The sequence below is a fragment of the Lineus longissimus genome, chromosome 6 (assembly GCF_910592395.1).
Source record: "Lineus longissimus chromosome 6, tnLinLong1.2, whole genome shotgun sequence".
Classification (NCBI taxonomy): Eukaryota; Metazoa; Nemertea; class Pilidiophora; order Heteronemertea; family Lineidae; genus Lineus; species Lineus longissimus.
In genome coordinates this window covers 8,965,002-8,977,913 of record NC_088313.1, presented here as the reverse complement: position 1 = coordinate 8,977,913, position 12,912 = coordinate 8,965,002, and the positions used below count along the sequence as shown (strand labels likewise).

Genomic DNA, 12,912 nt, shown 5'->3' with positions numbered 1-12,912 from the left:
CATTTAAAACTGGTTGCAGTTCGAAGCCAAAAAAGTCAAGCTGCACCAGCACAATGGGTTTAACAGCCACATTCTTCCCATTGACTGAAAATTCCTGAATATGTGATATCTCATCGATGTCCAGTGAGGTTTCTTCTCTTCTGTCCGGCCATCCTAATTCCCTCAAAGCTCTCAGATGGGTATCATTTCCCTGAATCAGAATGTCATTCATGTCATGCTTGCTCCAGCAAGTTGGTGGTTTGAATTGGGAAACATGATGGCCATGACACTCATTGAAGCACACTGAGAACCTGCCGCTCCGTGGGAAAACATGTGCTCAGATGCCTGATGAAATTCACCCATCATAAGAAAATCCCAGTTCACCTGTAATGAAAACCAAGAAATTATTAAACTTTACATGCTAGTCATCTCTCTTGATCGGAAACAGCACAGACAAGAACAGGATATCAGATATACCTTATGGTTCAGGACCCAACGCGAGGGTAGTGCCAGAGTGGTTTACATAAGTGCACTCTTCATGTTTTGGAGAAAAATGAATTTGATTGTAACTCATCTTGAATTGAACATGAATGTTTATCTTCGTGGGTAAAGTAACATCCTGCTGTCAGTTGACAGTTGACTGGGATGCAATCATAAAATACACACTTAACCCATTCTGGCATATTGCACATTAGATGAACTTTGCATGCCAGAATAAGTGGTATTTCCTATGGCAACCTATTCATGTATGGCCCAGAGAATTTTAACATGGGAATATTAGTTACAATGTGAATCATGGAAGGTATATCACTAAACGTTACTTTTTTTTCATTCAGCTGCGGTAATGCAGGCACAGTGGACGTACATCAATTTGCCAAGTCAACAATATCTGAACATTACATTCAGTGATATAAATTCTAACCTACCACATTCATGTTTACCCTTTCATATTTGGTTCCTTGCTTTGATACATTCTGACAGTCACCTGAGACTTAATAACATTCCAAGGGCAAGCTGTGTGCCACCTCAATTTTGACAGTTTTTACAATTTGTACTCCAATTTGTAGGGCAAAATGGATTCAGCTCTTAACCTGTTCTTCACTTGGAGCCCAGTCACCAGGCCATCCAACCCTACCAATTTCCCGTCGGAACCGGTCACTGGGCACCGACTTTGAATTGATGGGTTACACGTCATAATACCAGTAAGCAATAAACTTACACGAGTAGCAGGGGCAATAATCCCGGGATTGAAGCTACCACCAGTAGATGTAGATGGTCTGTCTGCATGGGAACTGGGGAAACTTTTTCTGAAACTATTTTCCTGATGCCTGAAAGAAGATGGTAGAAAAGGTCATTTCTCATACTTCAGGGGGCCTACCCCAGGAAATGCTTTAAATTACAGATGCTCTGAGACATGTTCTCAGGAAATTTCATGCGATATAATGGCTCTGTTAAGTCAGGGGAATATGGAGTAGTTCATAAATAGGCAGCTGCCTTAGGCTTGAAAAGGCGCCTAGTAAAATGGCACCAAAATAGAAATTATTTTTATGTTTCTGCCGGGCGAAAGTGGGAGCACACCACCCCCAAATCAACCACTGCTATCAAAGTCATTGGGTGTTGAATGCTGAACAGAGCTTCTATCTTGAACAGTTCAGCTTCAAGTAAAGTGTCTCACATGTACATTGCATCTGTGAACAAGTGGTCCCTTTTGACAGGTGTAAAATTTGGGTTATCATTACCTCCTCTCATTGTCACGTTTACTCGTATTAGTCTGTCTTTGGCAAGACCTCTCATCAGGAGAACAACTTCTGTTTCTGGGCATGTAGATAATTTCAGGAAGGTTAACTGTCAACACAGGAGATCCTTGAGAATCAGTGGAGGCACTGAAAAATAGGACAATTTATGACTTGAACTGCAGACCTGAACTCGAGAATTGTATTACTAGTCAATCGCTGTGAGCTTCGTACGTAGTCCATACGTAGTGTAGTGGGGGCCTTGGAAGAATGAAAGAACAGGACAGCATCCTACAGTTACGTTAATGCATAGACTTTCTGTTTAATTTTTAGTCATACAGTTTCCTTACCCCAACGTCACTTGTCCAGCTTGTTGCATGCATCCTGCAGATGGCGCTGGAGGAAGCAATTGCTGTCCATGGGTTAGAGTGTTTCCTGTTGATGGCACGCTGAAAAAACACAATATATAATAATTATGGATATCATGCTACAATATGTGCAGTACTTCTTCGTTTGTATGGACCGGACAATTTATGACTTGAACTGCAGACCTGAACTCAAGAATTGTATTACTAGTCAATCGCTGTGAGCTTCGTACGTAGTGCATACGTAGTGTAGTGGGAGCCTTGGAAGAATCAAAGAACAGGACAGCATCCTACAGTTGCGTTAATGCATAGACTTTCTGTTTAATTTTTAGTCATACAGTTTCCTTACCTCGACGTCACTTGTCCAGCTTGTTGCATGCATCCTGCAGATGGCACTGGAGGAAGCAATTGCTGTCCATGGGTTAGAGTGTTTCCTGTTGATGGCACGCTGAAAAAACACAATATATAATAATTATGGAAATCATGCTACAATATATGCAGTACTTCTTCGTTTGTATGGACCCCTTGGGTCCTTGAGGGTTCAGTTTGTCAGTTTTATTCATTGAACATGAGCAACTCTTTTGGTTCCAGCTAGTCACTACGAAAGTCACTGTGAACTGATCACAGGCACATGGAAAAATAGAGATCATTAGCCACGAACGACTGATAAACACCCCCGCTAACAAAAATGTGCCAGCAAACTGATTCAAATCAAAAATGTCTTACCTTTCTTTGATGATGTTCTCTCCAAAAACTGACAGCAGTTGCTGAGATGTAGGTCGCTGACCAAATTTGGCACATTTCTCGTAAGCTGCAAACATTTCTTTCCAGTCCTTCGATTTTAAATTTTCATATTTGTGTCCATGCTCAGGCAATTTCCCTAACCTAAGGATCTTCTTTAGGAGATCAAGGCTGTTATTCTGGGGGAGGGCTTTAAATTCCTTTTCAAAAGGATATCTATACTCTGGATTGAGAATTGTGTATAAGATCATCGCATATGACCATACGTCAGCGTTCTTCAGTTCATGGATCGACAAACTAAGTCCCTCATCGCAGAGTAGCAGTTCTGGGGCCATAAACACAGGCGATCCCCTGTTTAAGTTTCGAGTTGCCGTTTGGACCAAGCTGTTTGTTTGAATCAAAGCAGCCCTGCTTTCCCCAAAGTCCGTCAGTTTTGCCACAATTGGCTTGGTTGCCCAGAAGTTGTTAATTTCACTATCACTCAGAGAACTGTAGTGGCTATTTGACACTAGAACATTTGCAGGTCCCTATGAACAACATCTTTGCTGTGTAAGAAAGCCAATGCACTGACGATGTCCTTGGCAATAAACTTGCTCACATGTTCAAAACCAACACCATCGTATTGGTCTACGATGTTCAGAAAGTCTGTTAGAGATGATACATCTTTGTCCATATTCAATGGCTTAAAACTGAAGTGTACATACTCCATGATGAAACCATTTCTCATGGGGAGGGAGCCATTTTCGGAGTCATGGAAAACACTATTGAACTGCACTATATTGGGATGTCTTATGCTATTCAATAGCCTGGCTTCCTTTATTATGAGGCGGATGTTCTTTTCATCACTACAATCAATTAATTCCTTCAGCACAACATGTTGTCCATTCTTCTTGCATAAATGCACCTTTCCATAGCTGCCATGGCCAATGATGCCAAGAATGTTGAGCATTCTGGAATCCGACTTTGGGAGATCCTCCGTCAGGTGCTGAATGAGAGTTCGCCTTTCCTTCTCTCTGTCATTTACGAGAACCGGTCTCAGGACTGGCCGCTTGAACATTTCTGAAAAGAAACAATGCCAACAATTAAAACCTAACCCTGTAATTTGCACCAGTATAAAGTAATCATTAAAAATCCAAAATAGGCCAACCCAATTAAAAAATCCAAATGGTGAATGAAACAGGAAGTTTACAGCATCATGATAATACTCTTTAACAAACATTTTCAGAAGGATACCCTTTTAATAAGAATACTGCCCGAATGGCTGATCCGAATCACCAGATCGCACAAGTTGATTTTCTGAAGCCTGAGAAAATTAACGGGTTATATATAGTCATCATATTTATCATATACCAAATATCACCAAAAATACAGTGCAATAACTTTTTCAAACTTTCTCAAACAGTTTTGTTATAATGATCATTCAAGTGACAATGACTTCATTTTCAAGTAAAGACATCCCTTGATAACAATTTCAATGAATCTTGAGAAGTTTGCATGTTCTTTTACTGGCAAATGTTGATGTTTTTCATATCATCTCTGCCAGAACCGGTCACTTAGGGTATACAGGGTGTCTCAAAAAAATCCCGACAGAAGGGGTTAATACGGGCAGCTGATTACATATTATTACTAACCATTCAATGCTTCATAATATCAAAATATAGGCCTTTAGCTTTCATTTGACACCTTGATGACCTTGATGTGTGTTTTCGTGGCTGAGTACCATTGTGTTGAAAGCAATGTCCAAAAAGTGCAATGGTTCACATTACATACCAAAGGAATGAGTATGCATCAATGACCCCCATCAGTGGTAAAGAGTAAGAATTGACTCTGGATTGACTCCATTTCAGCCTAACCTAAAACATTGATGTACCGGTACATAGTGTAAAATGATATGTTGTAGGGTTCGCCAAGTGCCCAGACATCAAAACATTCTCACAGCTAACAGGATTACCTTTTAGTGTCCATCACACTCTGACTTCATAACCCTAACAATCAAGATAGGGTCCTTGTCTTTGTTTTGTAGGTTAATGCAAGTAGGCCTAGCATGCAGAGGTTTGCTGAGGGGTTGGGTTTTAAAGGGGAGTTGTGTTGAGGTTGAAAACAACACCTCAACAGAAGTCCCGATTTAGATACCTAACCGGCTTCAAATCAGCTCCTCTTCTATCAAACCCTCAACACAACTCAACTTAAAACATCAAACACTTCAACAGAATTAAAGCAGAAGTTGGCTTAAAGCAACAGCTGATATGGTCCCCTAATTCCAGACCTTAGATTCTATTGACTCATGAGAAAACCCCCAGTCTGCAGACGGTATGCAGCATGCATTTTCTGCCCGCCGGTAAAAGACCCCAAGTAGGTGGATAGAAGAGCCTTTAGTGGACTCCATACCTCAGGCCAACAGCTTACAGGCAAATGAAAAAAGGCCTTCGACCTAAATTGATGATGATGGTGATTTCATTTGTGGTAAATTCTAGTGTCTTTTCGATCATTTCCCAGGGATAATCCCCCCCCCCCCCAAGTCACTAAGAATGGGTTTTTGACCAAGATTTTGGCCAAATACTTTCATTTCCCCAAACCAAAAAGCATTATTTGAGCTAGCTCCCCAGAAAATTATTGATACGAAATGAACTGTGCTTATCTTACCTGCTTATTGTTTCTGTAATGGCTCTGAAAATCCCAACATTGGTCCAGCCGAAACGGGTAAATCTCAAATGACAGGCATCATGTCATGTCAAGATCAAGAGGTGTGTAAATCCTTCCAATCAAACATGTCTGGTTCGGGTTACTCCAGTCAAAATAGTCTCGCTCTCTGGCATTTGTCTGGTGACCATGCAAGGGCTAGTTTTACTCAGAAACCGCGGAAAACACTTTTTTTGTACTCTCGTACACATTCAACACTCAAATCGAAACAACACTCAAAGCACATGCCACATCTTGAGCACAATGATCATGATATAGGTCAAAACATGAGCCAACCGTCTGGTTACATAATCGAAGATAAGGGATAAAGTCCTGCTTCCTTGCTGATGGCTATATATAACTACTACATAATTAGAAAGTTATCTCCAATCATATCTTATATAATATTCGAGGATTCCAAGAACAGGTGTTTTAACTGGCTTTTTATCTTTACACCTCCAGCTGGGCCATGGCAATTTGATTTAGCAAAAGCTGCGGAAACTGTGGAATCTGCGGAAACTGATGGGCAGAAACAACCTAAGCACAATATTAGCTGGTATTGCCGAATGCCGTGTAAGGTAAAATCGGGGAAAAGCAACCACCTTTTTGGCTCACCGTAGGGGAGTCTATACGATACCGCAGTGTCCGTCGTCCGTCGTCGTCGTCGTCGTCCGTCGTATCCTAGTTCAAAAACAGTGGCACGTTTTTTAACCGCTAGGCCTATGAACTTAAAACTTTGTACACAAACTTTGACCCCCTAGGTCAGATGACCCGTGACACTAAATTTCTGTCCGATCTGATTCTCTACTTGGCCACCAGGGGGCCAAATGTGGATATCTAAAAAGTGTGATATCTCGCTTATTAGTGACTTGTTTTCGATAAAACTTTTGTGGTAGGTACTCATAGCAAGGATACATCATATATCTTACGGGTTTTTAATTTGATCTACTTTTCAAGGACGCAAAGGTCAAATGGCGTGAATTGGCCGTTTGAGTGTAACTATGGCACGTTTCTCAACCACCAAAGCTATGAGCTTGAAACTTGGTACATATAACCCCCTATATCAGATAACCTCTGGTGCTGAATTTCAGCCTGATCTGATTCTTGACTTTGCCACCAGGGGGCCAAAACAGAAAAAGTAAGAAGTGCAATAGCCTGCTTATTAGCAAATTGTTTTTGATGAAATTTTTATGGCAGGGACCCCTAGCAAGGTTACCTCAGATGTTGCACGATTTTTTGGATTTGACCTACTTTTTAAGGTCGCAGAGGTCAAATGGCGTAAATTTGCCGTTTGAGTGTAACTATGGCACGTTTCTCAACCGCAACAGTTATGAACTTGAAACTTTGAACAAATGACCCCCTAGGTCAGTTGACCTTTTACACTGAATTTTGGTTCGGTCTGATTATTGACTTGGCCACCAGGGGGCCCAAACTCAAAACTCAAAAAGTGTGATTTCTCGCTTATTACTGATTTGTTTTTGATAAAAGTTTCATGGTAGGTTCCCCCAGCAAGGATACATCACATATCTTACGGGTTTTTGATTTGACCCACCTTTCAAGTTCACAGAGGTCAAAGTTGAAAATTTACCGTTCTTGGTACGTTTTGTCGTTGTTCAATGTAAAGAGTTTTAATTTTGTGTAATGATGCATCTAAGAAGCCACTATTTGTATGCCAAGTTTCAGCCAGATCGGAATTCAAATATGGCCGAAATTGCATGTTTTGTGGGTTTTTCCTCGTATTGTGGCAATCCAAAGGTCGTGAGTTCAAACCCCGGTCAAGGACAGCCAAAAATATTTTTATTTTTCATCTTTCCCTTTTTTTTTCTGAGTTCTATCTTACATTTTCTTCATTTTTTGATTTATTTGGTGCCATAGATTTAATTAGGCGGCCATCTTGGAAATCGTTTTTTGCCGATTGCTGTAGTGTAACGAGTGATGAAATTGTTATGGTCAGGTGGATGTGTCTACATCACAATATCACCCTGGTTTGTTATTTGACCTACCTGTCAGGGTCACTGAGGTCAAAGTTAAAAATATATTCACCATTGTCATGGAGTGGCACGTTTCTTCACTATCATTTTCACCTAGACTCTACAAGCTTGGAACAACAAGTCTCGGATTCACCACTTGGCCAGGGCCGGCTCTGAACTGGTCACAGATGCATGTATAAATTATGAGAGGCCTACATACTGTAGCACTTTCTGTAACTGTCTACTAAAAATACTTACGGTGAGCACAATGGCCCCTGGCCGTTTCATTCACTATCACCTCGATTAGGCCTACACCTTTAGATGCACTAAAACCTGCAAGGATAGTGTAGAGTGGCATGTCTTCTAATGATAAAACAATGCCTGTGAACGCATGGTAAGACTGGTGATTAGGGGTTGCTTTTACCCCAAAGCCAAGAGGTAAAAGAAATATGTACATGTATTTGAATTATAAATTTGGGAAATATTCAAGAGAATTTACCATGATTTGCTAATTTCAGCAGGCAACTCGCAGAAAAGAATTACCCCTGTGGATTTTCTTTTCTGCGAGTTGGGCTAGTTAGCCATTTCTAGACCCAATCAATGACACTGGAAATGAGAGAGGGCATCTCTGATATGAGGCAACCTACCAGTGTGGCCAAACATGACCAAATTCAAGAGAATTTACCATGATTTGCTAATTTCAGCAGACAACTCGCAGAAAAGAATTACCCCTGTGGATTTTCTTTTCTGCGAGTTGGGCTATTTCAACATGTTTTGCCCATTGAATGGTACTGGGAATGAAAGAGGGCATCTCTTATATGAGGCATCCTACCAGTGTGGCCAAACATGGCCAAATTCAAGAGAATTTACCATAAATTGCCAATTTCAGCAGGCAACTCGCAGAAAAGAATTACCCCGGGGGTTTTCTTTTCTGCAAGTTAAACTAGCGCAACATTTCTAGACCAAATAAATGACACTGGAAATAACAGAAATCATCTCTGATATGAGGCAGCCTATCAGTGTGGCCAAACATAGCCAAATTCAAGAGAATTTACCATAAATTGCCAATTTCAACTGGCAACTCGCAGAAAAGAATTACCCTTGGGGTTTTCTTTTCTGCGAGTTGGGCTAGTTAGCCATTTCTAGACCCAATAAATGACACTTGAAATGAGAGAGGGCATCTCTGATATGAGGCATCCTATCAGTGTGGCCAAACATGGCCAAATTCAAGAGAATTTACCATAAATTGCCAATTTCAACTGGCAACTCGCAGAAAAGAATTACCCCGGGGGTTTTCTTTTCTGCGAGTTGGGCTAGTTAGCCATTTCTAGACCCAATAAATGACACTTGAAATGAGAGAGGGCATCTCTGATATGAGGCATCCTACCAGTGTGGCCAAACATGACCAAATTCAAGAGAATTTACCATGATTTGGCAATTTCAGCCAGGCAACTCGCAGAAAAGAATAACCATGGGGGTTTTCTTTTCTGCAAGTTGGGCTAGTTCAACATTTTTTGGCCATTGATTACCAGTCGTTCATTACCAGTGTCATTGATTGGGTCTAGGAATGTCTAACTTTGTTGCCTGCTGAAATTAGCAAATTGTGGTAAATCCAACTCGCAACTCGCAGATGTAACTCGCAACTCGCAAATGTAACTCGCAACTCGCAACTCGCATGAAAGTCGCACCACGTGCTTGTCCACAGTGATATTCTGACTTTCAGTGTGCATAAACAACAGGAAAACATTTGTTTGGCACAAAATTAATACAGTGAAGAAGAAGATGTGATGACCCTGACAGTAAAAACACTATACAATCTCTTTTCGTCAGTATATTAAAACTCCCAAGACAAACCTCTTCGACGGCAGCCATGTTCTTTGTTTCTACCTGAAAAGAGACAAGAATATAACCTTAAGTCCATATCCCCACATGACTGCAATCATTTGAATCACACCAGTACCACATCCATTTATTTGGCAGACATTTTTGGGACTGACAGATGCTGTCTTAGGTTTTAAGAGTTTTCCTGATTACAGAGGTCAAATTCAATGGAAATGACCTGTTTGGGACAAAAATGTGTTGTCCTTGATAGGTGTCCTAAATGAGAGGTGTGTGCTAAGGAAGGTTCATCTAATACTGGTACTTGATGAGATTTTGGGGCATGGGTAAGCAACCATGTGCTCAGTATGTGGGGCCCAGAGCAAAACACGTTTTTTCTGTTCTGCAAAACTGAGGGGGGGGGGGGGGGTTCTACCAATAGGTGCTTCTGAATGGCTAAAAAATGTTGCCAATTATCCGGATTTGCAGAGGAGACTTTGTGAAATGTGTATTGCAAAAAGACGTTGATCACAATGCTGGCAAAGTGTATAAAGTGCCTTGCCCAAGGCCACACATGATAGGAGCACAAATTTCTGAGAAAGACGTCTTTAACCCTAATGTAGCATTTCATATCTTGAACTACAAAATAGGAAGGGGGAGGGCTGTGCCTGGGGATAATTCACACAGTCAATTGTCACTGCAATGAAATGCAACACAACACTGACCAGTACTGTTACTATAGGCAGTAGCTAGAGGCTGGTGTAGAAGTTCCTTTTGACCTATATAGGGTAGAATGTCCAGGAAACAAAGGATTCTATTATGAACTTTGATCTCTGTGCTATTGATGGTCATGGGCTAGTAACCGCACCAGGCATAGGGCCTTTAGGCTAGCAGAATACATAGGGCCGGACACTTTTTTTCAGGGGACATGTTCTACTTCTACACCCGGTCGGCCTGTGGCATTGCAGTGGCAATGGCTGCTAACCAGTTTGCATGCAACCATGCAACACATTACACTAGGCCTACATTGTACATCATCATGATCATGTATAGCGTCTTCCCACTGGCACTGTACCGCCGGGCTGGAAAACACACGCCGACATGCATGACATGCTGCCATGCGAGTGACTGAACTCATTGACATTGATTGAACAGAGCACGAAAGTGTGTCTTTCACGGAAGAAAATCGCCTATCAAACCGATCCAATCATTCCGGGGATGACACATATCAGGTTTATCAGGTCAAAATCTACTTACACCACTGAATGCAGACAAAAATCAACACTATTACGTTAACGTACGATATACCACCCTGTGTACTGTACAGTTCGGGACGGGTGCCGGTTGGCTGGTCGGGGAACTAAGTCTACCTACCACCCTGCCATCTTACGACGATTATGGAACCAAGGTAAACACAAACTCACACTCGCGAAAGTCGTCGACCTAACAGTACCCTTACTTGAGGGTTTCTTTTCTGCAAGTTGCAAGTTGCAAGTTAAAAATGCAAGTTGCAAGTTAAAAATGCAAGTTGCAAGTTAAAAATGCAAGTTGCAAGTTGAAAATGAAAGTTGCAAGTTCGAAATGCAAGTTGCAAGTAGGAAATGCAAGTTGCAAGTTGAAAATGCAAGTTGCAGGTTGAAAATGCAAGTTACAAAAAATGTATATACCCTTTTCCAGAGGCAAACAAATAGACCAGCCATCAACCTGTCTCACTTCTGTTCCATAGGTCTTGCCACTTCACGATGCTTTCTTGCACTTAACCCCCCCCCCCGCAGTGTTGTGTGCTCAATAGCCTTGAGGACTGTATTCAATGCAAACTTAACACTAGAGAGTGCTTTTTCGGTGCTCAAAGTACCCTCTAGTATATATCGATGAGTGGCTGCCATCTTGAAAAGTAGTTCCGTCGCGGAAGTTTAAGATGAATTTCGTCCTTTTGTGATCAGGATTTACGAGTAAGCTATCATGGGGCGGTGACAATTGTGTATTTTCGAAAGTTTCGGACCAGCTCAGTATGATTTTATGATCGTAACTTATTTTTTGAAAGATTAGAAGAAGTTCTGGCAGCCCATTTGAGGCAAGTTTGGGGTTGTGAGTGTTCGTGTGAATTGGCGAAATCTATTTTTAAACTCGCCTTGTCGTCATTCAAAATGGAAGTTTCGCAACGCCGGCAGTGTTTGATATTGGAGCATCTCCTGGCGGAGAGATTGAATACTGTTGTGGAGTTAGTATTCAATGCCCTATGCACTGCACATACTACGATGCACCTTCTTCGATGACAGTTCTAAATCCCTGGAATGTTCCAGTCTATGAGCACAGTTCCAAGTGTTGAACTTGGGGAGAATCTTCTGACACTATCCCAACTACATTTGCCTTTATGGATTTTTAGAACTGTCCGTTTCATTGAACAACTGGAATGGGAGGACCCCTTTGTATACGGTTTTCTTGAAAATGCAGGTTGCAAGTTGAAAATGCAAGTTGCAAGTTGAAATTGAAGTTGCAAGTTGAAAATGCAAGTTGCAAGTTGAAAATGCAAGTTGCAAGTTTCAATCAATCAAATTGAAAATCTTATGCAATGTAGTACTCAAAGTAGATTGCTAATGCCATGTTACTGGTGGGCCTACTCGAGGTAGACTGTCTATAGATTGTCTAAGGAACCAAATGGCAGGAAAAGTATTGGGTTTCTTCAGTAAACTCTTTAAACCCACATTTAAATATTGACGTGTCTATTCCATTTTCTATTCCATGGTCATTGTGAGGTGAACATGTACTGGGTTATTTTCTGTGTTGTGTTCTCCATCTATCTATACTATTAAAAGAATAGACTACGGGACTTTGCGGAAATACCAATGGACCTGTGCTCGTGAAACTTTCCCAACGTGTCAACTTGATAGGGGGTTGATACTGTGCTCTTGTGTTTGAAAAGGTCTAGCAGGCTTGGTCAAATCAATCTATCGTATAGTATGTACACCATATTATCAACAAGATTGGCGTATGATGCATATCTGGATTATAAGATGGCCATTGACGCCTTATTCTGTGACTCTGGCATGCAGTTCACCCTCCTAATCAAGGCAGCTGGCAACTTTCAGCATCTGAACACTACCCGTTAATCCAGTCGTCTATCCTCGCACCTACTCACACAAACAGGGGATAGAGTGGGTTTTGCGGTGACCCCAGACTGAATTATTGAGTCTACTGAACACAGACTGAACAAAATCATGCAAATAATCATTTTCAGTTTCCCTTTAGAGTAAATTCCTTGGATCTTCAATATGATTCCAGTGAAGAAACTGGTTCCTCGATTTAAAGTAACAGGAAGTCTTTTGATTTCTATTCAGGATTGAATGCATCAACAAAAAGTTAGAAAAAATGTTTACTTAACTTTATTGAATCATCATATAATAATGCAGAACTATTTTTTATGGAAACACTCTGTATGCTGACACCATTGAAGCATGAACATTGAGACATAAGAAGGATTATTATAATAGGTACAGTATGAAATTATAATTTCTAACTTTCTAACTTGCCATCTCTTAGTCGCCAAAATCCCTAAGTTGACGTAAAATTATTGGTCCCAACCATGCAAAATCAATGATTTTCCCCTCTCAGCTCTTTACACCCAGT

The 12,912-nt window shown here is 41.0% G+C and overlaps 1 protein-coding gene across 1 annotated transcript; it reads right to left on the bottom strand.

The window, feature by feature from the left end:
- Positions 1–3,326: 3,326 nt before the first annotated feature.
- LOC135489944 (cyclin-dependent kinase 15-like) lies at positions 3,327–3,875 on the bottom strand. The gene has a single exon (XM_064775580.1). The coding sequence runs from the start codon at positions 3,873–3,875 to the stop codon at positions 3,327–3,329; it is 549 nt and encodes a 182-aa protein (XP_064631650.1).
- Positions 3,876–12,912: the final 9,037 nt, after the last annotated feature.

Bases quoted from the DNA above. Each gene is read 5' to 3' on its own strand.
- LOC135489944 (XM_064775580.1), bottom strand. From the start codon at position 3,875: ATGTTCAAGCGGCCAGTCCTGAGACCGGTTCTCGTAAATGACAGAGAG.